The sequence below is a fragment of the Canis lupus genome, chromosome 12, assembly GCF_003254725.2.
Source record: "Canis lupus dingo isolate Sandy chromosome 12, ASM325472v2, whole genome shotgun sequence".
NCBI lineage: Eukaryota > Metazoa > Chordata > Mammalia > Carnivora > Canidae > Canis > Canis lupus.
This window is the reverse complement of record NC_064254.1, coordinates 17,916,723-17,944,660: the sequence shown is the minus strand read 5'-3', so window position 1 is coordinate 17,944,660 and position 27,938 is coordinate 17,916,723. Positions and strand designations below refer to the sequence as shown.

At 33.3% G+C, this 27,938-nt stretch overlaps 2 protein-coding genes across 2 annotated transcripts; both read left to right on the top strand.

The window, feature by feature from the left end:
- Positions 1–2,059: 2,059 nt before the first annotated feature.
- On the top strand, positions 2,060–4,657 carry DEFB113 (defensin beta 113). The gene is made up of 2 exons (XM_025419169.3): positions 2,060–3,768; positions 4,467–4,657. Exons 1-2 carry the CDS (start codon positions 3,711–3,713, stop codon positions 4,655–4,657), a joined length of 249 nt encoding a protein of 82 aa, XP_025274954.1. The 5' UTR covers positions 2,060–3,710.
- A 9,506-nt stretch (positions 4,658–14,163) lies between these two features.
- Positions 14,164–27,082, top strand: DEFB114 (defensin beta 114). Its single transcript, XM_025418041.3, has 3 exons — positions 14,164–14,287; positions 24,314–24,519; positions 25,359–27,082. The coding sequence occupies exons 1-2, from the start codon at positions 14,230–14,232 to the stop codon at positions 24,457–24,459; spliced, it is 204 nt and encodes a 67-aa protein (XP_025273826.1). The 5' UTR covers positions 14,164–14,229; the 3' UTR covers positions 24,460–24,519; positions 25,359–27,082.
- Positions 27,083–27,938: the final 856 nt, after the last annotated feature.

The following is a 27,938-nucleotide window of genomic DNA, read 5'->3' as shown; positions in this document are numbered from 1 at the left end:
ACATGCAGTGGTCTCCCCTACCCCTTAGAATGTGAAGGAAGACTAAGACTGGACTGGAAAGATATTTTTTAGGATGAAAGGAAAGATCAGTTTCTGCTCTTCTCCAAGTTTTCTGTAGATTCTCCTTAAAATAATCTCCTCAGAGTGTTTTCTCTATGAAGTTTCTGCTTTCAGAGTGTCCTTAAGCTGCAAAAATGAAGGGTGAAAATAAATGAATTGTAATATTTCTTTTACCTTGGAAACCCCATTTTCATCATTATATTATATAAATTCCCCTGTAAGTCTAAAATAAGTATTCCAGGGGACTAGAACATGTAGTAATAACAATGGTTAAGAATGTGGGCTCCAACAACAGACCAAGTTCAAATTCAGTTTCACCACTTACCAGCCAGTGGTTGACTTTGTTATTTTAAGTAAGTAACTTGCTTAAATCTCTATGTATCAGTTTCCTTGTGTATGAAAATGGGGCTAAATATTATTCCTGCTTCCTAGGGCTTTCATGAAATTTAAACACACTATACCTCTAAGTTACTTAGAACAGTGCCTTGCACATAATAAGTATTTAATAGATGTTTCCCAGGTGAAGCAGGATCTGGAAGGACAGAAAAGTGGAGCTTCTGGGGCTCATGGCTTGTAAAAAGATGAACCATCAATAATTATGAGAGCTTGCATAAATACTTTTTATAGCAGAAAGAAATAGGAACTGTAGCAGAAATTCTAGCCACTGACATCTATGCAATCTTTTTTTCTTAATACTGTAATCCTCATTGTTCTCATCTGTAAAAAGATTTTATGATTCTGATGAATCTGAAAATTTCCAAAAAGTGCCAGTCTGCCACTGTTGTGATAAAATTAGTCCCATAATGGATTCTTTAAACGTAAAGCTTTGAAGCCAACAGTGAACTAAAATATACAATTTTTTAGAGGGAAGGGTAAAATAATGCATGCCACCTGGTAGTAAAAAGCAAAGAATGGATATGGCATCATAGTTTCATAATGCAAGAGACTGGTGTTTTTTTTTTAGGCTCTTATTTCCTGGACTATGCAAGCTGAGATCCAGTGCCAGATCAACAAATCAAGGGTTTATGCAGAAAAGTATCCAGTTTTTACTAGAAACCCCTTTAACAGAATAACATTCCCCTTCCTTCCTTCCTTCCTTCCTTCCTTCCTTCCTTCCTTCCTTCCTTCCTTCCTTCCTTCCTTCTTTCATCTGTCTTCTTAACATCATACTCTTTTCTGGCATTCTCAACATATAGGCATTGCCCTGGAAAAGCATGATAGGCATAAATCAACCCCATATCCCTAAAGCTTAGCCATGCTCTCTTCACCAAGAACAGACAACTTCAAGGGTCCTTACCTGTGGCTTTGAATTGTAGAATTATTAACTATAATCATCTAACCTTGTAAAAAGAAATTAAAAAACTTTTTTTCATCTAAGAATTCAAAATTCTCACTCAAGTAGAAATATTTTGGGCCCACTCCTCTTGCCATTTTCTGTGAGCAAGAAAATGAGGTCAATTTTCTCACCTTTAAAAAAATCCTCTATATCTTTTATTTTTCTTAATCACTACTTACAATCTCATTTTTGTCCTTTCCCCACACTTTGTCTCTGTCTTTTCCTCTTTTGAAAAAATTATTGGTAGAAATCTAGAATCTGGATCTCTCTCAAATTAGCCCTAATATATCTATTTTAAGCAATAAATTAGCAAATTCTCTCCTGTGCATCTACTTTGATTCTACTTCTGTCACTTCCTGGCTAGAATTGGGATGATAATCACTCAAATCCTTATCCTTGTTCTGTGTGATTTAGATGTCACTAGTTACTACCTCATATTAGCAAACAGAGAAAAGACGACCGTCCAATTTACACATAAAAGAATTGATGAAGAGCCAGTTGCTTACAATCATGCCACATTATGGCAGTGTGAAACACATCTACCTAATCACTACTACTACTACTACTGCTACTACTACTCACTACTAATAAAATATTGGTACAATGACCATGTTTATATGTTATTCAGATATGCTGATATTCCAGCTTGGTGGGAGGGTCTTATTTTAAGACAGGTGGAATGGACATAGCTGCGCTGAAGCAAAACTGGGCTATTTTGTCCTAGGTTGTCATCTTTTTCATGCCACCGTTATGCTAACGCCATGCCTATTAACTTTCTATTGTATTTTTTGTATCTGTTATTTTGCTCTGCTTAAATACAATAGGTCTTAGTAAAATTACGGCAGTTTAAAAAAATTTTTTTGGTGTTTTTAGAAAGAGGATATTGAGAAAAATAGAATTTCCATGATGTGCCTATATATAAGCACTTTTTGGATAAGAAATGAAGAGAGAATTAACAAAACTAGATTACTGCCTTTAAAACCCAGATTATAGAATATCCTTTTAATTTGTTTTTCCTCAATGACAGAAGGAATTAGAACATAAATCATTAATTTGTAAGGATATATCTTTTTGGACTTTTCACACCCAGCAGAAGTATTTGTATTTATGTGATAATTACTTATAAATCTCTTTTCAGCTATGGTGTCTATTTAATTCTTACCTTAAACTTCTGAAGTTGGCTGCTTCTGCCAATCCTGCCTTCAAAGAGAGAATCCTGAGGCTCAGTCAGTGAATATTTTCTCTCAAACATACAACTAGTAAAACAGAAGACCGTGATGCCAAGATTAGTTTTCTGTATCTAAATCCAGTGTTTCTTTCAACTTTTAACACACTGCTTTCCCCTATGAATGAGATAGTTCTATGAATAAGTCATTATATGTCAAGAATTATACCGATTTTCTTATAGCAGCATGATAGTAACTCTTAATGTAACAGTATCAAAACTGTGTTTTAGAAATATTATCTTTCTGTAGAAGAATTGCTTCCCAGAAACTGCCTGGTTCCGACCATGTATACAGAGGATAATTTCACATGATAAACACCCTTTTATTCGGTTATGAACGTGAAGAAAGTGGAAGATAAGTGGCATCACATTAGCATGGAGTCCACCTCTGCTTTACCAGTTACTACAAGTCTGATTTGAGGCAATTACATAACCCCTCTGTGCCACAATTTCCTCAGCTGAAATTTACTTTATAAATTTGTAATGAAGATAAAGCTAGTTAATCTATATAAAGTGCTTAAAACGCTGCCTGTGTATAATAGCTGATCAAGAAAACATGAGACTGAAAATATAGAAAATTTTATGCTTTCAATTATATGCTTTCAATTAAAAATTTAAAAAGACTTTCTTTCTTTTTTTAAAAAAAGATTTTATTTATTTATTCATGAGAGACACAGAGAGAGAGAGAGAGAGGCAGAGACACAGGCAGAGGGAGAAGCAGGCTCCATGCAGGGAGCCTGACGCGGGACTTGATCCCTGGACTCCAGGATCACTCCCTGGGCTGAAGGCAGGTGCCAAACCACTGAGCAACCCAGGGATCCCTAAAAAGACTTTCACCCTATTACTTGCTTGTATAACTGAAAATGAGTTCACATCTGGCTAGTTGAAGTCATAACAGAACTAAGTCCTCTATTCTGTTTGTTGCTATTACACAATGCATGAATATGTGCTCAATCTTGAAAGGCAGCATTAATCAGAATAGTAATTACCCTGAGAAAGCTATAAAAACAAGAGTTCATCTTTTTTTTTTTTAATCAAGAAATAGCACAACTCTCAGACATTTTGAAGTCTACCTCAACAATATCAGCAATGAAGATACTTTGTATTTTCCTGATCTTTGTTCTCACTGTGTCTTGTGGTCCATCAGGTAATATTTGCTATTATGAAAAAGAGGGAAGAGCAAAATGTTTTTTATAAGTGCATTACTCTGGAAAAAAATCAAACAATTAAATTGTTGTTAGGAGACTCCACATGAACTTATAATGCAATTCATTCTATTTTGCATGAAAGAAGAAATGAGTGGAACTGATAGTTGAGAAGATAAAGGGGAAAAAAAATGCCCAGGATGTAGAATTAAATGCTGTTTATTTTGTTTAAAGAGACTATGATTTCTTACATACCCTACTGTCTTCTCTAAGTGTAATTTAATGAGCTGAATTTATAGTTGTCTATATTAAGCTTTCTACAGCTAGTCCAGTAATTTGTGGGGGGAAAGGGGTGTTGGAGGTGAATGGTTATTTAGAAAACAAAGCAGGTAGATTGTTTTTCCACATTTTTTTCCTCTTTACTCTTAAAGAAGCATGCACAGATTAGAGATTTAATGATATTTTATTTTTTAAAAAGCTAGTGGCATAGGAAATATTGTCGGATAAAAAGTATATTGTCACAACTCGTAGGGGATAAAATGTGAACTTTTTTATATAGTTGCCTGAACATGATTTTAGAAACAAAGTGGCTTAACTGTATACTTCAAACAATCTTATATGCTTATCTGACTATTATCTATCCACTTATCTATGCAAGGGGATTAAATCTGGATTTATGATTATAGATACTTTCTCCTAGTTTCACAGAAAAAAACAAAAGAAGATGCAGGGAGAAAAAGAGAATGTTACCTTGTTCGTGGAGCTTGCAAGTCTTCATGCAACTCTTGGGAATACATATATAATTACTGCAGTACTGAACCATGCTGTGTTGTACGGGAATACCAAAAGCCAGTCTCTAAATCTATCAATTTTACAGGTGATATACTGTAAATTATAAGTTCTTCTATACTACATAACACTAAATTGTAACATTAGTATTAATAAAAATGAACTTTTTATTTTTTATCAATCTATTTTCAAGTGAGTTTCTTCTTCCCTCCTGGATTACACAACTATATCAATGTAGCTAGTGAGGTTAATGTTGGGTTAGTACAAGAGATGTAAAGAAGAGTAGTAACTTATTTTCTAAATTGGCAAGAGTTCTCCTCTACCCACATCATAAGCACCTTTCATTTTTAATATTTCCATTTACCTCTGGTTGTTTATTTGCCCTGTGCCTAGTTATTTTCAGATAATCTTTTAGGCATCAGTCATAAATCATGGCTTATACTATCTATCCCTAATTTCAGCAAAATGTGCTTGAGTCTTGGGGCACAAAGTCATGAAGACCTTAATCACATAATAATACAGTATTGGTAGTGTATTAATGATTAAGAACAATCAAATAGGGTAACTGGTTGATGGGCATTAAGGAGGGCACACGATGAGATAAGCACTGGATGTTATACTATACATTGGCAAATTGAATTAAAACTTAAAAAAAGAACAGTCAACAAAATTCAACAGGGAGTAAAATTTGATGATAATAAAAGCAAGTTAAAAACATTTTTAAAGGACTTTTTCTTATTATAAAGTATTTAAAACTTGGAAGGATGCAAAAAAGTCCAAAAAAAAAAAAAAACCAAAAAGAGCCAATTCTAACTTTAGAGCTAACTTTTTATCATAATTATCATATTAATCAAACTAATTTTATCATAATTAATTCTGAACATAGGCAACTAATCCAAAGGTCTTCTTTCTAGGTCCTTAAGAATTTTATTCAACTTCTTCATCTTATAATTCAGTATTAAAAACTTCTGTTCTTATCCCAGTCTTCAATGAACTCATTATGCTTCTGGTTTTTCACATTAATTTTACTATAATATTGAATTAATATTGACATAACTTTTTGAGACTTATAAAGTTTTCTATCAGCAAATATTTGGTGTGTAGAATTTAAAGTCTCCACTGAGTGTATTTTTTTTACCTATAGCTACAGCATAGATCTTGAAAATATAAAAATATAGGTGAGAATTCCAATTTACAGAAAACATAAGAAATTGAGTGAATTTGAGCTTTAAAAGGAAATTGTAATTGCAAGTTTCCTTACTTGGATAAAATGCTGAACACTTCAATCATTCATTAGGAAATATAGCAAGAGACAGATTTTTGGAAAGGAACATTTATGCCATGTCAAGATTAGACTTTTTGGCTATATACAGGTGTGAAGGCTGGGAACGAAAAATGTACTTCAACTATATATTTCAAGAGCCATTAACTGAAGCAATGAGATAAAATCACCCAAAAGACTACTACAGATTGAGAAGGGGAAAAAAGGGGCCAAAATTCTAAGGAATAACATTTGAAGTATGTTAAGAAAAATTAGACTCCATAAAGGAGGGTAAGCAGAAGAAGCTAGCCAATGAGGACTCACTCCCAGCCTTCATGCCTTCCCAAAGCACGAGCTCCCAGGCATAGAAGAAAAGAGGCAGGGATCCCTGGGTGGTGCAGCGGTTTAGCTCCTGCCTTTGGCCCAGGGCGCGATCCTGGAGTCCCAGGATGGAGTCCCACGTCGGGCTCCCTGCCTGGAGCCTGCTTCTCCCTCTGCCTATGTCTCTGCCAATCTCTCTCTCTCTTGTGACTATCATAAATAAATTAAAAAATTTTTTAAAAAGAGGCAACCCATCTCTACTATGCTCTGTGTTAATTTGTGACCCATAGAATCAATGTGCATAATAAAATTGTTTTTGTTTTAAACCACAACGTTTTAGGGTAGTCTGTGGTGCAGCAATATTAACCAGAAGTTTATATAACTTCCAAACTACAGAAGTTTTTAAAAAAGGAAAAAGAAACCATACATAATGAATCCTAGGAAGGTCTTCTGAAATGATTGAATAAAGAGAACCCAAATCCTGTCCTTTCAGAAAAGCAGCAAAACAGTGGCAATAAATTGTCAAAATCAATCTTTCAAGAGCTCCTAAATTAACCACAGATTTGCAAATATCCAAAGAACATTTATTAAAACAAAAGCAAAAAATTGCTGAATCTCAGTAAGAACAGCTAACTTTGTGGTAGTTCAACTACCTCATCATTGTCCAATGAGGCCCCACAAGCAGCCTTGACAATCAAGAGTTTCCCAATCAAGATAGCTGTGAATATACAAAGAATATCTATAACACAGTAATGAAAACACACTAACCAATTATAAAATGGACAATGGAGTTGAATAGAAATTTCTCCAAAGAGAATATATAAATGTTCATCAAGCACATGGAAAAGTGTTTAACCTCAATAGCCATCAAGGAAATGCAAATCAGCACCACAATGAGTTACCACTTCCCACCCCCTAAGAAAGCCATAATGAACATAGGACACATTAGCAAATGCTGGTTAGTATACAAAGAAGTTGGAACTCTCACGTACTGCTAGTGTGAATGTAAACTGGTCCAAACACTTATGAGAAGACAGTGCCCATTCTGGAAAAAGTTAAGCCTGGAATTTTCATTTGATTCTGCAATTTCACTCTTAGGCATATGTGCAAGAGGTTTGAAAAATGTCAGTGCAAAAGCTTGCATACAAAATGTCATAGCAGCATGATTCATAATAGCCAATGTGGCATACCTATATAATGGAATATTATTTTGGCAATAAAATGGAATAAAATACAAATTCATGCTACAACATGGATAAAAGCCATCAAACCTTTCTTGAGAAATATACAAAAATTCTCCAGTATAAGGAAGAGTATAAAAGATAGAAACCTGGATCTTCACAAAAAAATTAATTGAGTTATAATTGGTAAATTTGTGGGTAAATGTAAGATATTCTTTCCTTCAGTTTTTAATCTCTGTAAAAGACAATTTACTGCTTAAAACAAAAGTAATAATAAGTTGTGCAGTTTATTGCATTACAGAAGGCATGAATGACCATAGCCCAAATTATGGGAAAAAGAAAATATTAGTATAGGATTTTAAGAGTTACATTATGCATGAAAGTTAAAAAGCTGTGTTATAAACCCTGCAGCAAGAACAAAAATATATAGATATAACCAATTGGGTAGATAAAATGTAATAATAAAAGATGTATAGATAGGAAAGGAAGGAAAAGGGAGCAAAGGCAGGGAGAATGAGTAGAAAACAAGGTGGCAGTTTTAAACACAATTATATTATAATTTCATTAAGTGTAAATATTAAATGTAAATATACCAGTTTAAAAGAGAATATAAGATGGGAGATTGTATTAATTATCTGTTTCTGCATAACAAAATTATTCCAAGAGGTAACAGCTTTTAAAAAACCTTTATTATCTCAGAGATGCTGTGGGAAGGATTCCAAAAACAGCTTAGCTTGGTGCTTTGTTTGAATGTCTCTGATGAGATTTCATGAGGTGACTGGAGCTATAGACATCTCAATGGGGTCGAAAGATCAGCTTCTAAGCTTTCTCATTTAGTTGTTGCCAGGCTTCATTCTTGAGAACTATTAGACATAGAACTTCAATTCTTTATGGGTTATTAAATAGAATCATGGATTCTAACCACATCATCTGGGTCACTATAAAGGGATTTGCACAACATGGCACCTTGTTTCCCCTGGTATAAATGATGAGAGAGGGAGAGAGAAAGGGAACAAGAGACAGAGAGAGTGACATGCAAAAAACAAAGAGACACAGACAAAAGAGATTCCAAGTCTATAACCATAGTATTTTTTAAATGGTTATAATAAAAAATAAGAAGGGTGCCTGGGTTACTCGGTTGGTTGACCACTGGAGTTTTGGTTTCAACTCAGGTCATGACCTCAGGATCATGAGATCCATCCCCGAGTTGGGTTCCCCACTCAGCACAAGTTGGCTTGAGATTCTTTCCCTCCGTCTCGCTCCTCCTTTGCTCCTTCCCTTCTCCCCCACTCCTCCCCTGCTTGTGTGCAACACAAATGTGCATGCTCTCATAAATAAATAAATAAATAAATAAATAAATAAATAAATAAGTAATTTTTTAAAAAAATAAGAAATATTTCAAACCAATGATTTAAGCTTCCACTTTAAGAACTTAGAAAAAAGAAAAAAATTAGAAAAAAGGGCAAATTAAACCTAATTTTATAAACTAAATATGTCAATGAAACTTATTTTTACTCAGCAGAAGGAAGGAAATAATAAGATCAGCAATTAATTAAATAAAAATGGAAAAACACAATAAACAAAAGCTGTTTTTTAAAAAGGTAAAATATTGATTTTCAGAAATATCCAGCCAGAGTGAATAGAGAAAAAGAGAAAGAGATAGAAAGACAAATGACCAATGTCTGTGATGAATAGGATAAATCAGAGCAGACATAAAAAATATTAAAAGAATAGTAAGAGAATATCATACACAATGTTACATCTATACTTTGGTAAATGTTATAAAAGGGAAAAAGTCTTCAAATGATATAAACCACCAAGACTCACCCAACAAAAAGTTTGCAACTTGAATAATTCTATATTCATTTTTAATAATGTCTATTTGTAAATCTTCCCACATAAAAAATACCAGGTATAGATGGCTTCACTGTGAATTCTTCTAAATATTTAATAATGAAAGCATATTCATTATACACAGAACCTTTTGTACAAGGTATATTTCCCAAATAATGTCAGAAGGCCAGCATTATCCATACCAAAACTCAAAAAAAAAAAAAAAAAAAAAAAGAAATTTCAAGGAAACTACAGAAATTCTTAACACAATATTATCAAATAAAGTGTAAATTTAGTTTCGTGCTAAAAAATCAATTCACATAATCCCCCATATTACAAGAGTAAAAACCAAAAACATGGTTGTTTCAATAAATACAAATAAATATTTAAAATAAATGTCATACTCATTTATTATAAAAAGTCTTGGCAACCAGAAATAGAAGGAAACATTCCCAACCTAAAAAGGCATCTGTGAAAGGCCTACATAACTAAGTTGTAAAGTTGACACTACTTGATTCCAGGTTTTGCCATAAAGTTTCAATAACTAAGAGAATTTGGTATTGACATAAAAGAGAGAAAGACTGATCAATGGATCAGAGCATAAAAGTCTTGAACCAGATGCCAGTCTGTGTAGTCAACTGATTCTTCACAAAGATGTCAAAGATATTCGCTTGGATTATATCTTCATTGTTGGATTTTCTACTCTAATAAAAGCATTTCCACATATTGGAGATTCACTGTCAAGAGAAATACTGTCCTTCTCTAATGTAGCTTTTAGTTTTGTTTAAATAAAACCAAAGTTCAATAGAACAAATCATATAGAGAGATCTTAAGTTTCTCGTACAAGAACTTGTGTCCCAGAAAAAAATAATGTTTGTTTTGTTTTGTTTTCAAGACATTGGAAGTTCTAATCCCTTCTGCTCACTTTAAAGAAGCCCATTCAACCTACATCCATAGACTTTACCATAAGAATTCGCAGAAACAGAGGTTTTATGGGAAAAAGAAAAAAAGGTTTGTGCAACAGTCAAGGAAATCCCCATGAGGTATATAATTCTTCATCCTAGAACCAATGTTTTTACAACAATATGTAAAGGCAACAGCATGAATAACTAAAATAACAACAACAAATGGAATACTAGATCCTGAGAAAACAGTTCAAGGAAAATAGAATTTAATACAAACAAAACTTTCTTACATATGTTTGCAGAGGGATTCAAGAAAATCTTACATCTGTAAAAAAATACTGCTCTATAGTAAAAAACTATCAGAGAACAGAAAAAGGCGCATACATCTTAAATATATTTGCTTAAAAAATTTAGAAAAACTGAAAAGTGAAAGATATTTAAATCATAAAATAACAACGTAAGTAGATATAAATATAAGATAATGAAGATAGGGATCCCTGGGTGGCTCAGCAGGTTGGCGCTAGCCTTTGGCCCAGGGCGCTATCCTAGAGTCCCAGGATCGAGTCCCACGGCGCGCTCCCTGCATGGAGCCTGCTTCTCCCTCCTCCTGTGTCTCTGCCTCTCTCTCTCTCTCAAATAAATAAATAAATAAATAAATAAATAAATAAATAATAAATCCTAAAAAAGATAATAAAGATAGTAAAGACAAAATTATAGGATATTTCAACAGTTCACTAAAAGAAATCCCCAAAAGAAAGAAAATAAATATACACATAAGAAGAGACTTTATCGGAGAAAGAAATAGAAAAAGAGAACACTTTCCCAGATTTAAAGATAGAAGCTCACCAGTGCCAGACACAAAAGAGAAGTTCACACCAAGAAATGTGTGAATCATAAGATTTGGGGTATGAATTATAATGAGAATGTCCTAATAGTGTCGAGAGAGAAAAAAAAAAATCAAGCCATTTAAAAGCAGCAATGTCCACAATAGCCAAACTGTGGAAGGAGCCTCGGTGTCCATCGAAAGATGAATGGATAAAGAAGATGTGGTTTATGTATACAATGGAATATTCCTCAGCCATTAGAAACGACAAATACCCACCATTTGCTTCAACGTGGATGGAACTGGAGGGTATTATGCTGAGTGAAGTAAGTCAATCGGAGAAGGACAAACATTATGTTCTCATTCATTTGGGGAATATAAATAATAGTGAAAGGGAATAGAAGGGAAGGGAGAAGAAATGGGTAGGAAATATCAGAAAGGGAGACAGAACATGAAGACTCCTAACTCTGAGAAACGAAGTAGGGGTGGTGGAAGGAGAGGAGGGCGGGGGGTGGGGGTGAATGGGTAACGGGCACTGAGGGGGGTACTTGACGGGATGAGCACTGGGTGTTATTCTGTATGTTGGCAAATTGAACACCACTAAAAAATAAATTTATTATTAAAAAAAAGAAATTGCATTTGCCAAACATGAAAAAATAAAAATAAAAATAAAATAAATAAAAGAGGCTATCCTACATCAGGGAAATACAAATCAAAACCACAATGAGATACCACCTCACACCAGTGAGAATGGTGAACATTAACAAGACAGGAAACAACAAATGTTGGAGAGGATGTGGAGAAAGGGAAACCCTCTTGCACTATTGGTGGGAATGTGAACTGGTGCAGCCACTCTGGAAAACTGTGAGTGGAGGTTCCTCAAAGAGTTAAAAATAGATCTGCCTTGCGACCCAGCAATTGCACTGCTGGGGATTTACCCCAAAGATACAGATGCAGTGAAACGCCGGGACACCTGCACCCCAATGTTTCTAGCAGCAATGTCCACAATAGCCAAACTAGCCAAACTGTAGAAGGAGCCTCGGTGTCCATCGAAAGATGAATGGATAAAGAAGATGTGGTCTATGTATACAATGGAACATTCCTCAGCCATTAGAAACGACAAATACCCACCATTTGCTTCGACGTGGATGGAACTGGAGGGTTATTATGCTGAGTGAAGTAAGTCAATCAGAAAAGGACAAACATTATATGGTCTCATTCATTTTGGGAATATAAAAATTAGTGAAAGGGAATAAAGGGAAAGGAGAGAAAATGAGTGAAAATATCAGTGAGGGTGACAAAACATGAGAGACACCTAACTCTGGGAAATGAACAAGGGGTAGTTGTGGGAGGAGGTGGGCAGGGGATTGGGTGACTGGGTGATGGGCACTGAGGGGGACACTTGGCGGGATGAGCACTGGGTGTTATGCTATATGTTGGCAAATTGAATTCCAATAAAAAAATAAAAATAATTAAAAAAAATAAAAGAGGCTATCCTAGCATTGGATTCTCATTAAGAAGACTGAGGATAGAAGTTAGTAGGGCAGCTCTGGTGGCTCAGTGGTTTAGTGCCGCCTTTGGCCCAGAGTGTGCTCCTGGAGACTTGGGATCCAGTCCCAAATTGGGCTCCCTGCATGGAGCCTACTTCTCCCTCTGCCTCTCTCTGTGTCTCTCACAAATAAATAAATAAAATTAAAAAAAAAAAAGTTTAGTAGAGTAATGACTTCACATGAATTTGAACCAGATTTAACAATCAGATGTGAGGACTGAATACAAATATTTTCCAGCATGGAAATACCTTTATGTCCTTTTTTTAGAACATCTCTAGATGGAAAAAAGAGAAAAAAAGAGGAGATGTGAGCTACAAGTCACAGTAGATTCAGTGCAGTTGAACAGGTTCAGAAACTCTTAGAAGGAAGCAGACACAGAAATAGCCTATGATACTAGGATAAACTTGAGGATGAAGAATGACTATTGTTTATATTTTTGTCCACATCCATAAGAAAACTACAGGAAAAAAATATTTTTCAAAAACACAATAACCAAAAATGAAACAATTAAAGCTAAAAAACTTAAAAACACTTAAGGAAAACCTAGGAAAGAATAGAGATAACAATAAAAGAAAATAGTAGCAGTAGTAGTAGTAGTAGTAGTAGTAGTAGTAGTAGTAGTAAAATAATAGTAATAATTTGCTTGACTTTGAAACCAATAACCCTTGTCTTTGGTTAGTATATCAGACACATTAAAAAGGCAATATAATTCATACTGCTTATTGTATTACAGGTTTTCCACTTAAAAGTCCTTAAGTGCAAATATTATCCTAGGCAAGATAAAAGGAGATGTATAACAACAGATGAATGAGATGTACAAAGTGGGATGAATGTAGGAGGGAATGATAGGGTTCTAATACCTTCATTTTAAATAGAGAAAGTTTAATGTAGTGACTAAATTTGGTGAGGGAAAAGGTATTTAAATGTTTAAAGATAACCTACAGAATTTTTGAGAATTAATATAACTTTCAAATATTTGAGGAGCAGGACAGCACAGGAGTGTAAATGATATGAATCCACATTTTTCTTAGTGGAAACCAAAAGATACATTTTGTGGTTGCCAAGCAAGGACAAAATATTAAGCTAGACTGAATCCCTATGTTAATAATAAGCAAAAGATCTAAAAAACAGAGAGATTGAAATAGGAAATTATTTCTATTCATTACAAGGTCTTTTCAATATTTATTGTGTGCCTATATTACTGTGATTAAAAAAAAATAAAATAAATGGAAACTAATTGGGCTGTCCTTGGAAAAGCAGATCTCCATAAATATTCAAGTTGCATCTGAAAAGAATAGTAAAAATTAATGACAAAAGTAAGGCTTAGTATCTGTCCTTTGGTAAATGAGTAATTTGGAGAAATCAATTGGAAAAATGGGTATAAGTAAGAATTTGGGATATATGGAGATATTGATGACATTAGCATGTCAAATTAGCGACTATAGTATAATTTGAAAAGTAACATGGTAATGTTCAATATTTCTCTTAAACCTACTCCATGCATGTCCATTGTGTCAATGTTTAATTGATCACCATAGATATAATAATCTCATGTATGCAGCTATCTTCCACAAAGAGTTTCCTCTCTAAAGATCAATAATTTCAAGTATTTTCAATTAGGGCAATTCCACCCACAGCCCTAGTCAATGGTGCAGAGACAAGTACACCAAATTAAAACAATTTCCGGATAAAGTCTTTCTCTTATTGGGAAACTATAAATAGTAAACGTCTCTGGGCTTTTGGAAAGTGTGCTAGTCTTTAGATTTGTTATCCAATTTTTCAGGAGCTTCTTTCTGCAGAATGAAGATCTTTTACTATCTCCTCCATTTTCTGTGTTATGTGACTTTCATCCTACCAGGTAAAATAGATGCTTGTTTATGTGTAAGATAGAGCTTCTAGCTAAAAATACAAACATCAGATTATTAAATAGAAAATGCAGTTTCTTAACATAATCAAATTAATCAATTAAAGAATCTGTTTCTTTAATTGTGTTGAATCTCAGTTTCCTCATTTAGAATAGTGTTATACTAATGTACTCAACTCATTTTCTTTTAAAGATGTAATCTATTTATTTGAGAAAGAGAAAGAGAGGGAGGGAGCATGAGCAGGAGGAGGGGCAGAGGGACAAGCAGACTGCCCATTGAGTGCAAAGCCAGAGCTAACAAGGGATTGATCCCAGGACTCTTAGGTCATCTTCTAAGCTGAAATCAAGATGTGGATGCTTAACCGACTGAACCACCCAGGTGCCCTCCAACTCTTTTTGAAAATTAATATGATTTAGCTCAGTTACTCTGGCTTCTTTAGACCTTGATTGTTTCAGATATTTAAATTATTTTTAAATATAATTTTAAAATGTATTTCTAAAATTCAGAAATGAAGATGTCATAATAAATTAGATCCAGGAGGGGGACCTGGATTGCTCAGTTGGCTGAGCATCTGACTCTTGTTCATTTGACTAAGGTCATGGTTTCATCAAGGTCCTCTGATCAAGCCTATGTTGGGCTCTGAGCACAGCAGGGAATCTGCTTCTCCTTCTGCCTCTCCCCCATGCTCCAATGCTCTCTCTTTGTCTCTCTCTCTCTGTCTCAATTATTTTATAAATCAATCAAGCAAGCAAGCAAGCAAGCCCGGGGAAGATGAATGATTGAGAATAATAGTACATATCTCTTGAGATATCAATAACAGAATCTACAAAATGATCCAGGATATAGTCTCAAAATATGGTGGGCATTTAAAGTTGGAATAAAATGGCAAATAAAGAAATAGTATCACAAAAAATTCTTTGTTGAGTTAGTTAATACATTAGTAAAGAAATTCAGCAATGTCTTTATGAATCAAAAGTATTCAAAATATATAGTGCAATTAAATGTATAATGGTGATTTTATGATATTCTTGAGAGACTTGTCCTCTGAGGCAATCCAGGCTCTCTAACAATGAAGATGTAAATTGATACCCAAAAGTCTTCTAATTGAGACTAGAAAGTTGGGAATTCAAGAGGTACAAATGTAACTGAATTCCAACTTAGAAGGTCTAGATTTTCTTACAAGCTTCCTACTTAATAACATGTGAACTTTGCCCCTCAGAGAATTTAAATAATTTGCTAAAGTCTTTAACAAACAACAAAAAGAATATAAGCAGAATCAATAACAACCACAATCTTAAAAAATAAAAAGTCTGATATAAAATATTGTGCTTATTAATTATATGAACCTCAAAAGACCGCAATTAGGATTTAGTGCAATAATGTATCAGTAGGTAGCTCTATAAACTGAAAATTAGTCTACCAATTTAGGTACTCCTATAATTTTTATAGTTGCTGATGTTATAGTTATTATGATTATTATTTTTAAAGGTTTATTTATTTTAGAAAGAGAAAAAAAGAAAGCATGCATGTGAGGTGATGGGGGAGGATGTTGAGCAGCAGGAGAGGAAGACATAGTCTTAAGCAGACTCCGTGATGAGCCCAGAGCCTGACATGGGGCTCGATCATGTCCCTGATCATGACCTTAACTGAAATGAAGAGTCAGAGGATTAACTGACTGTGATACCCAGGCACCCCAGATGTCATAATTATTATTAATAATGAAAGGGAACTGAGGAAATGAGGAGCTAAGATATGGGCAGATGTTGAAGCACATGGTGCTAGTGTGTCAATCAATAACCATGTAACACTGAGTGGCTATGATCTACTGAACACAATGCTGGACACTAAGGAAACAGAAAATAAAGACACAGTAATTCTCTAGGCATGCTTAAAAGCTAGTTGAATAAACTCAAGTAAGTCAATGAATGGAGGTTTATAGAAAGACACTTTAAATAGTACAAATGATGAAATTGTGGCATGGCAATTATGGAGGTTTGGGAAAATGTCCTGAATTCTCTGATGAAGAGCTTTGAAACTGGGGATAAGATACTTTTATTTAGACCTTGGAAGGTGAGAGAAAGAAAGGGAAGACAAGAAGTAAATATGCATGTCTAGCAGGTGCCAAATCCCATCTCCTAACTTCTCACGTAGATAGCAAATCTGACCTTCCAGATAACAGTATGAGACACTGGTTATCTCCTCTTTCTATAGAAGAGGAAAAAGACATCAAAGGGGAGAGTTTTTCAAGGTCACACTTATTATACTATGTGTGATAAGTGGAATATAAATACTGGAATACAAGAGCCTAGCATATTTGTTCTTTATATTTAATCGTGCTTTCTATAGAAGGCACTGAGGCTAACGTACAAGCAGAATAGATTTGGTCAAAAGCAATGAGGGCACATGGGAATATAGCTGTGCTCCAGATATGTAGGGTATATACCATTAAATTCTACATTTGTTGAGCATTGCAGAAAACTTTAAATAATGCAATGAAGACACTTAGTGTATGAATATGACTACAAATTTTCCTTTACCTTTTGATCATTCAAACAGATACTGAGTTATAATGTGTCCTAAAATGGACAGAACATTCTATATTTGTCCTTTGCTGGACCAAAAAAAGGAAGGCTGATACAAAGGATCAGAGTGTGTGGCTTTGAAGAAGTTCATAGAGGAGAATATATCAGTTGCACAATTGTTTGGTTTGGTTATTGATAGAACCTTAAAGTTATTAAAGAAACAATAAAAAGTGTTCAATCTATGTGGATACTTTTTGAAATGTAAGAAGAGTGATCCAAACAGAGGGATACCATGCTGGAGAGGCAAGTTACTGAAAATTGACAAAGGAACAATATTGACAATGGCTAAAACGTGACAGAATGAACAATAGTTTAGGCTGTATTTTAGCACAAGCAGAAATAATCCATTGAGATCTGAGACTCCTTTGTAGTTGTGAAGCTTTAATTCTCTTAACTGTACAGTGGAATGGTAATTCCATTAATTTTATAAGGTTTTGCAAAGATTCAGAGATAATGTAAGCAAAATGTTTATCACATTCAATCTCATATTGCAGTATTTCAAGAAATGGAGAATGAGAATTAGAAGTAGAAAACACAAAACAAGGAGAGGAAGTAGTTGAGAAGGAATACAAGCTAGTATCCATGTATAGCCAGTTGCTAAGATGCTCAGAATGGACCTTAAATGGTAGAAACATGATGGCCTTGGAAACTTTATGATATAATGCATGGTGCATGGGAGGCCAGATCTAAAATAGCAGAGGAGAGACATTCACTTGTGTTGAAATGTTGGTGGGAAGACACTATCAGTCCCAGTGCTCTAGATTTAATTAAATTTAAAATCAAGTCAATTTGGTTACTGGAGAATTACAATAAAATGTTGGGAGAATAGTAGAGTTCATAAAAATAAATAACCTCTTCCAATTGGCCAGGATTTCACTGATTAGCTAAGTAACTTCGCAACTGATCCAGAAAAATGCTGACAAATGAACACATTGTTAATGCCTCTCTTGTGGCAATGATTAGTTTGTATTAATTAATTTGCATGAGGTAAGTTAATTTGCAAATTAGTCTTAAAATTTTTCTATATTTTCATCCTCTTGATACAAATAATTGTATCTTCTTCAATGTCCTTGAAAAAGCTAAGGAAAAATAAAACACAAATATTAATATCTTAGAACATTTTGTGATTTTTACATGTTGATACATCATCATGAAGTATCTTCAGCAGTAAGAGATCCAGGTGCTAGCCATAAAATCAGAGATATGTGCAGCCTTTGCCAGACTAACGATGTTTGAGAAATAAAAAATTAAAAAAAAAGATTTAATTCTAAGTTCTGAATAAGAGGTTAGTAAGAGATGAAGAACAGGAAGTGAATTAAATTCCCAGTTATTATCCAGTAACTTTGAGTTAAGACATCAAAGTCAAGGGAACTGACATATAACTCCATATGAAGGAGCTAAAATTATTTTATTTAAATCTGTCTAAGGTAAATTTTTTCCTACATTCAGGTTGCAGCATGGAAACCCACTTATAAGCATATATACAGTATATTATTAAGTATGTATTACTCGTGATTCTTTGTATGAATTTTCTTCATAGAACTCTATTTTGTCATTCAATCCTCAACTTACAATTTTCACATCTTCAGGTTTCTCCATAGTCATAAAATACTTACAGGTGCTAGAGACAACCAGCTACCATAAGCAGTATCTACTTTGAGACAATATCCAGATCTGTTGAGTGTTTCTCACAAGTCAGTTTCCAACTTTTTCAATGTAGAGACCACGGATTACATATTTAAAATGCAAATTCTGGTTTGGAACAATTTAAGATTGAACCGTGGGTTAAGCATGTATTAGATTTGCAACCTTGGGCAAATTATCTGGTCACTCAAGACCTCCGGTTTTTATCTGCATCTACCTCAAAGTTGTATGGCAGTTAAATAGATAATGTATGCAAAATATTCAAAACAATACCTGACACACAGTAGGTTTTCTATGAAGGAAATCTATTTGTTTTATTATTAGTGTTTGAATTTAAACTTGTCATATTCTCTTTCAACTCTAGGATGAGAATCGTACTACTTTGTCTGACTGGTTCATGTTGTTTATGTATTCCTGTTCACTTGAATAATCCTTACTCATTTTTTAAGGTTTACATTTTCCTATCACTCTTCCATGATACAACATATGACAATGAGCAAATACTTATCTGTTCACATATTGTACCTAATATATTTCTCTATCATGGTATTTATTTAACTTCTCTCTCTCTCTCTCTCTCTCTAGCTCCCTCTCTTTTTCTCATGCCTGTGTATTTATCTCTTTGGCTTAATGTTTTGCTTTACTGCCAGAAAAAGTCCACTACCTGGTTTAAAAGTTGTAGTCAATAATGATTTAATTTCAACTACAGTCTTTTGTTCACCATTAATTAATAACAGTTTTTAATCTGTGAGAAACTATTATGTTACAGGCACTGCTGTACATTTATTAATATGTTAACTCATCATATTTCATAAAGACTCTGTGAATGAGACCAATTTTTTTTTCCATTTTACAGATGAAGCAACTAATGCTCATAGAGGTTACCCAAAGTTACATAGCTAGCAAATAACAGCACTAAAATTCAAGCTTAAAGTCCATGGCTATAAACTTATCTTCCCTCTTCAGTTAGAAAGACTATCAACCTGTACCATACAAAATCTTTATTTTGAAAATTTAGTGATTTATTTGTTCTACTTGATGTTAAAACTTTAAACTATAAAATTATAGTAGTCTGTTTCACATAGCAACCTGATGTTAAAATATACTATAAAATTATAATACTCTTTTCATATAACCTTTCCCACACACTGAGGGGACAGATGGACAAAAAAGAAAAAAAAAACACAAAACAATTGCTTAAGAGTATTATAGAGTAAATAAGTCAATTAAAAGTTATACCTTAAAAAAAAAAATCAAGTTGAGATCACCCTCTGAGGAAACTCTTCTCCCTGAAAGCATCTGACCATTCTTAAAGACACAGAAAAGAAGTTGAATAGCAGAAATCTGATAGCATTGAGGCAAGATCATAACTCAGAGCCTGCAAAGGAAGGAGAACTATGGAAATACTGGTGTGCTTTGGCTGAGGATGCAAAAAGCTATGAGCTAGGTCTAAATTAAAAGGACAGTAGTCCATCTGTTCCAGGAACTAATACTCACTTTTACATTATCTCAAATTCTATAATGGTTTAGGATTATCCAGGAAGTTTGGTTGGTAGTTCTAACCACCAGCAAGAAACAATAATAAATCATTCTGGAGAAAGATAACAGTATTCCAGATCTCAAGCTATTTCCTCATCTTTCATTAAAAATATATGTGACAAAAATAATCAGGAACAAATGAAAATAGGACTATCCTATCAAAAATCAAAACCAGCGCACAAGAAAGGGGATTAACAAGGGATCCAGATAAGGAAGTTACCAGACCTAGATAGACTTTAAATAACTGCACTTAATTTATTTAAATAACAAAAAACAAAAGTAAAAATTTAGCATAGAAATGAAGACTACAACAAAGAGCAAAAATAAAACTCCAGAACTGAAATATTTATAAAGCAAAATTAAATACATAATGAATGTGTCAGACAGTAGTTTTTACATAATCGGTGAGATATTTAAAGATGACAAAAGATGAACCAGAAGAAAATATTTGGAATGAAACAAGAGAGAATTAGAGGTTGGAAAATAGGAAAAAGTTAAAGGAGGGCGGGAAGGATGAAGGAAGAAAGAAAGGTAGGAAAAGAGGAAAGAAGAAAGGAAGGAAGAAAATTTGGAAGGAAGAAAAAAAACAGTAAACTACTAAAACAAAACAAAACAATAAAGCAAAGCAAAAGTTGAAGAAAACAGCAGATCACTTTCAAAGAGTCAGATATTAAACTGAAAGCTGAATTCTCAAAACAACAACAATAACAACAAAGAAGTCAGAAAACAAGGTAGTGATATATTCAGAGTCCTGAAAGAAAACAACTATAATCTAGAATTCTGTATCAAATAAAAATACCCTTTAGGAGTGAAGATAACATAAGAATATTCTCAGTGAAATAAAAACAGAGAATTCAACATCAGAACTCCTATATTAAGGGGAATTTTTAAAAGCATTATTTGGCCAGAAAGGGAATGGTTTTCTTTATGGAAGCTCATAAAAATAGATAAAAAATAAGCAATGATTTTTTTACAAGGCTTTGGTAAGTTGAAACTTCTAGCACAAACAGTGAAAAAAAAGATAATATAACTACACAATAGTAAATGAGATGATGGAATTATAAAAAATAACCAATATATAGAAAAGAAGACAGGAAAAATAATGGTATATATTTCATCCAATATATTTTACTATTATAAATATTAATGTAAAATTTAAAAATAGGAGTGAATCTTTTGAATGTAATGTAAGTTTATATGAGAAATATCTAATATATAAGAAGATAGAAATTATAAAATCTAAAAGATAGGAAAAGATATAAAAAAACATAATGAAATAGTTATATTAATATTATATAAAGAAGACAGTAAGAAAAATCGCATTACTAGAGACAAAGAATGATTCATAGTAATAAAAGGTTCAACTCAACAAGATAATATTGTGGCCATAAATTTAATGTAACAAATAGCTTAGTCTTGAAATATATTTAAAAAAAGACAAAAACAGAGAACATCATAGTAATAGGTGATGATAACACACCTTAGTTACACAGAAAACAGGAAAACAAACAATATAAATGTAAGAATAAAGAAGACATAAACATTAAGATTAACAAAAGTCAACCTAATTCAAAGAAGAAGTATCAATGAGAATTAGAAAATATCATCATCTGAATGGTAATAAAAATGAGATAACACAAAGCTCATGGCATACAGCTCACAGTAGTGTTTACAGGAAAATTTATACCATTACTTTCATATATCTGAAAAGAACAGTGTGGTATTGATAAAAGAATAAATAAACAGGGATGTCTGGGTGGCTCAGTGGTTGAGTGTCTGCCTTTGGCTCAGGTTGTGATCCCAGGGTCCTGGGATCAAGTTCCACATCAGGTTCCCCACAGGAAGCCTTCTTCTCCCTCTACCTATGTCTCTGCCTCTCTCTGTGTCTCTCATGAATAAATAAATAAAATCTTTAAAAAAAAGAATAAACAAATAGATCAATGAAACAAGACAGAGAGCTCAGAAATAGATCCTTATAAATATAGTCAACTGATACTTGACAAAGAAGCAAAGGCGACATAATGAAGAAAAGATAATCCCTTCAACAAATGAATGTCAGAACAAATGGACATCCACATGTGAGAAAAGTGAATCTAGACAGAGACCTTACACCCTTCACAAAAAATAGACTTGAAATGGCTTGTAGACCTAAATGTAAAATGTAAAATGAAAAATTATAAAACTCCTAGAATATGACATAGAAGAAAACCGAGATGTCCTTGGGTATAGCAATGACTTTCTGGATACAAAACAAAAGGCACAATCCATGAAAGAAAGACCTGATAAGCTAGACCTCATTAAAATTAAAAATTTATTCCCTAAGAAATATAGTGACAAAATAATGAGATGACAAGCCACAAACTGGGAGAAATAGACACATGTGATAAAAGACCATTACCCAAAACATACAAAGAACTTTTAAAACTCAACAATAAGAAATCAAAACAAAATAAAAATGAAAGTGCCAAAGACCTTAATAGACCATCTCACCAAAGAAGCTATACAAATGGCAAGTAAGCATATAAAATGATACTCCACATCATATGTCATCAGGGAAATGGAAAGTAAAACAAATGAGAGAAACTTTCATAAATATTCAGGCAATTAAAATGTAGAATGACAAAACCGAATTGTGGTGAGTATGAGAAGTAAAGGGAACTCTCATACATTGTTGGTGGGAAAGAAAAATGTCGCTTTGGAAAACAGTTTGGCAGTTTCTTATAAAACTAAACATAATGGTACTGTATCACACAGCAACTGAGCTCCTTGGTATTTACTCAAAGCAGTTGAAAACTTTTGTCCACCCAAAAACTTGCACATGAATGTTTATAAGCAGCTTTATTCATAACTCCCAAACTTGGAATCATCCGAGATGTTTTTCAGTTAGGTAAGTACATAAATCAACTGTTTTATATCCAGGCAATGGAATGTTAATTAATGCTAAAACGAAATGAGCTATCAAATCATGAAAAGACATGCAAAGACTTTAAATTCATATTACTAAGTGAAAGAAGCTCAAAACACTGTACAATATGATTCCAATTATATGACACTCTTGAAAAGGCAAAACCAGGAAGGCAATAAAAAAGATAATGATTGCCACAGGAGTAAGGGAAGAGATAATAAGCAGAGCCCAGAAGATTTTTAGGACACTGAAAATACTTTGTATGATATTATAATAACATATATTTAATTATAGATTTACCCAAACCCATAGAAATGTACAACACAAAGAATGAACCATAATGCAAACTATGGACTTGAGTGGTTCTTTTTTTTTTTTTTAAGATTTTATTTATTTATTCCTGAGAGACACAGAGAGAGAGAGGCAGAGACACAGGCAGAGGGAGAAGCAGGCTCTATGCAGGGAACCCGATGTGGGACTCAGTCCCAGGTCTCCGGGATCACGCCTGGGGCTGAAGGCGGCACTAAAACCACTGAGCCACCGGGGCTATCCAACTTGAGTGGTTCTTATGTGTCAATGTAGGTTATCCTCTGTAAAAAATGTACCCTTCAGGTGGATGATGGTTGACAGTGGGAAAGGTTATGCATATACAGGGGGAGGAAGTATATAGGAAATCTCTATACCTTCCTCTCAGTTTTTTTGTAAATCTAAAACTGCTCTAAAAAAATAAAACCTCTAAAAACATTTTGAAGAGAACTCATGAATTCTTCTAAAAGATTATACAATAATATAATAAGCAAAAATATGAACAATTAAATGAAGAAAAAACAACTGTTCAAAACAAATACCAACAGCATACAAATTAAAATCGCAGTGTACCCATTTTATTTAGGAGCAAAATTTACATATATTGTTGGTGCAATATATAAATTAGTAACCCTGGGATCTAATTTTTTCTAAAATTATCCTAAATATGTATCATATAAATATTAAAATATATACTAAAATTTACTTCTTATCATAATCTCCAAATAGTAAAACTTTAAATATGACCTAATTGAAAAATTAAATGAAGCTATCATATATTTCAAGGGAATATGATGTACCTCTAAAAAATTCATGGATCTTATTGAGAAAAATAATGTATGGCATAAAAATGTAATATATATTAATTTAAAACATGTTTAAATGTTGTATACGTATATGGAAATATGTAATACTTTAGTGTCTTCTTATTTTTTGGCATTTTCTAAGTTTATTACAATGTGTATGTAGAACTTTTTGTAATCAAAAATAATATGTTCTTAAATAAGAGATCAGTAATGTTGGTTACTCTTCTTTTGCTATAGCCACATGTACCTTGATAGATCCTGATCAGTGCTCAAACAAATTTGGTCACTGTAGAAGACGCTGCTTTAGAGGTGAAAAGCGAATTGATATATGTTTTTTACCAAATAAAATTTGCTGCATTGAGAGGTTATATGATGAAGACTAATCTTGAAAAGGAAGATGTACCTACCTGTGACCAAAGGAGTTTGTACACCAGTGCAGAGAGGTATAGGAATGTAATTAGAATTTCTGTAATAAATGAATACATATGCCACTATTGATATCTTCCTCTGTAGATATTATGTATTCAGTGGAATGAGGAAGGACCTTTCTTATTGCCTCTAAATTAGAGGCTTTATGATATAGGCATATCTGGGATTAATTTTCTATCTTATGGATACCACCTTTGCCTCAATTTAGAACCACTTTGATCTGTCATGGTTTTCCTAAACTTACATAATTGAACATTTACCAACTTAACCATAACCTTATTAGAGATTTGATTCATGAAAAATTAATACCCATAGATTTATTTACCAATTGTCTTAATGTCATCATGGTATTGACATTGACAAATAGGAAACCTCAGTACAAGCTGAATGCATAAGCTACAGTACAGCATGGTGATACTCAATGGCTATTCCTTTCTTCTCTCCAAGTTCTATTCATTCAAAAAGGCATATTAATTGAATACTATGTAATACTAATCCTATTAAACTGTATTTAAATACAATCTGAACTTTGACTCAATTCTAGACTCAAAACATATTAGCCTGGCAGTTTTGTTCTTAGTCCTGAATGGAAAAATGCATAAAAATTTGTTATTTCATGCTCAGTATGAGACAGCACAAATTCTCTGTAATGATAAAAGTTGGGGGAAGAAAACATAGAGACTAGAATTTGTTTGCCAGATAAAAACAAAAGACCAAACAACCCTTTATCAATAGTCTACCAAGTTCCCAAACATCTTTGCTAATTTTTTTTTTTTTTTTTGGCTAACTTAACAACTGGCCCAAGATAACTGCTTTTTAAAAATTTTGTTTTGTTTTGTTTTGTTTTCACTAGATCTAGTGAACCTAGTGATGATATCTCCTTTCAACATCTTGTACCAGAAAAGGCATCATACACCCATTGGAGATTTAAGTGATGTGTACCTGACAAAAACAAACAAATAAAAAACTATAATTAATTCAAGTACAATGTCTGAGTTTGAGGCAAGGATAGCCAAAGTCTGTACTTCTGCAGGATCAACAGTCAGATATGAGGATCAAATTCAAGAATTTGAAAAGAGAAGAAAGAAATGGATAAAGAGCTCCAGGCACATGAATGAATTGTAAAAATTGAATGCAATAAGAAATAAGACAAAATTATTCATGATTTGCATTAAAAATCTTGAGGAAAGGGTTTTTGGAGGATGGTGGCAGCAACATAGTTGTTTAAAATAGAATGACTAGATAGTAATCCCAAAACTCCTAGAAAAATACACAACAACCTAGTAGGATACCCCCATGTACCTTATCATGTAAACTGGTGGAGGGTGGAGAAAAAATATAGCAACAACTTAAAGGCCTTTGTGGAATCTATATTTGTGTGAGAGAAATCAGATGGAAGAAAAGCCAATAGTCTTTTGATGCATCTGAGAAAACAACCAGATGTCTTTCCCAGCATTTGTTGGGAAAGACAGCAAACCAGTTTGATTACAGCACCTATAACTGCTTCTTTCTTGGAACTACCTCCAGGTTTTAAGTAAACTGTGAAGGTTTGAGAATAATTATATTCTTTTACTTTGTGTATCCTGAAACCTATAATAGGCTGTTGGCCATATTATGTATTAATTAATAAATATTAGAAAATAATAAGACATTTAACCTAGACAATCCAACTTATTTCTTATCTGTCTTAAGCAGACAGCATTTTATTTTCAATTTTATTGTTTTGAATTTTATTTCTGGAAAACACAGAGTTAAGGAGGAAGGAATTTCAGGTTGTTATCCTAGGAGATTTGCTTATTGATTCATGTAATCTTGGACAAGTTAGTAAACTAGCTCTCAGTTTGCTCATCTATAAATGATAATAATAATATAAGTAAATAAATACAAAATTATAGGTACTGTCTATGTCATTAATTCCCAATGGGAATTTCAAGTTTTATCCAGATATCTTCCAACCATTTAAGGTGGTCCTTAGATGCAGTTTATAGAAACATATTAAAATATTTCTTTTAATTTCTATCATTCTGATACACCTAAGAGTTTTCCTCTACATGGTGGTAAAAATGGATATGATAAAAAAAATAATCATACTCTTGACGCCAAATGATGTGCTGGGAACAGAAAGTGAGGATATGACTTGCATTCTTGCATGCCGGGGATTACCCAAAGTTTTGCTTTTGGGTAACTGAAAAAATACAGTTACCATTAAATGAGTTGGGAAAATGTGGGAGGTGTAAGTTTGGTGAGAGTGTACATATTAGAAGCTCAGTTTGGGCACATTTGGCTAGGTATTTAGTTGGAAAGATTGATTAGTCATTTGGGTGTTTGTTTAGTGTTAAAGAGAGAGGGTTCAGGCTAGAGATAAAAACTTGGAATCATCAACTTCTGATGCCATTTAATATTGACTGAAATCACCTTGTAAAAAAATAGAGATAAAATTTCCTGGAGTAATCTTTATGTTCCTGGGGATGTCAAAATCCAAAGATTGATGAGATGAGAAACCAGTGTAAAAGACTAAGAAAAGACAAGAAAGGAGAAAACTAGGTAATATGGTGTCCTAAGATGCCTCTCAGAAGAATGAAGCAATTATTTCAAGACAATTGAAAAAGAAAGAAAGAAGAAAGAAAGAAAGAAAGAAAGAAAGAAGAAAGAAAGAAGAAAAAAAGAAAGAAAGAGAAAGAAAGAAGAAAGAAAGAAAGAAGAAAGAAAGAAAGAAAAAGAAAGGAGAAAAGAAAGCCAAAAAACGCCAATTAAAATAAAAACAAAGAAATAGACAGTGATTTAGCACAAGCTAAGTCTCTGAAGTCTTTGAAGACCATTACTAGAGCAATTTCAGAGCACAAAAGGCAAAAACCTATTTTAAGAGAGAATGAGAGGATAACATTTAAGAGAAAATATAGAAGATTATTTTAAAGAGTTTGGAAATAAATTGAACAAAAGAAATGATGTGGTAGCTAGAGGTCAAATGGAATCAAGAGGTTTTTTTCAATATTTATAATTGGAAACATTTTTTAAACACTACAAAATATCTAATGGAAATCAACAAAATGAAAGGGAAATGTATGGAATGAGAAAAAATATATGCAAGCCATCTATATAAGGGTTAATAGCCAAAATATTTAGAGAATGTATGCAACTCAATTGCAAAAAAACAACTTGATTAAAAATTGGGCAGAGGCACTGAACAGGTATTCTCTTAAAGAAGACATACAAATGACCAACAAGTAAGTAAAGGGAGATGCTCAACATCACTCATCAATAGGGAAATTCAAATCAAAACCACAATGATATATCACCTTACACTCTATGGAATGACAAGTATCAAAAAGACAAGTGATAACAAGTCGTGGCAAGGATGTGAAGAAGAGAACCCTGTGCACTGCTGATGGGTATGGGAATTGGTACAGACACTGTGAAAAAGTGTGGAGATTTC

What these genes read in the sequence shown, in the direction of transcription:
- DEFB114 (XM_025418041.3), top strand. Translation starts at nt 14,230, where the DNA reads ATGAAGATCTTTTACTATCTCCTCCATTTTCTGTGTTATGTGACTTTC. An exon ending in TGTGACTTTCATCCTACCAG is followed by an intron (nt 14,288 to 24,313) that starts GTAAAATAGATG and finishes CTTTTGCTATAG; the next exon opens with CCACATGTACCTTGATAGAT.
- DEFB113 (XM_025419169.3), top strand. Translation starts at nt 3,711, where the DNA reads ATGAAGATACTTTGTATTTTCCTGATCTTTGTTCTCACTGTGTCTTGT. An exon ending in TGTGTCTTGTGGTCCATCAG is followed by an intron (nt 3,769 to 4,466) that starts GTAATATTTGCT and finishes ACTTTCTCCTAG; the next exon opens with TTTCACAGAAAAAAACAAAA.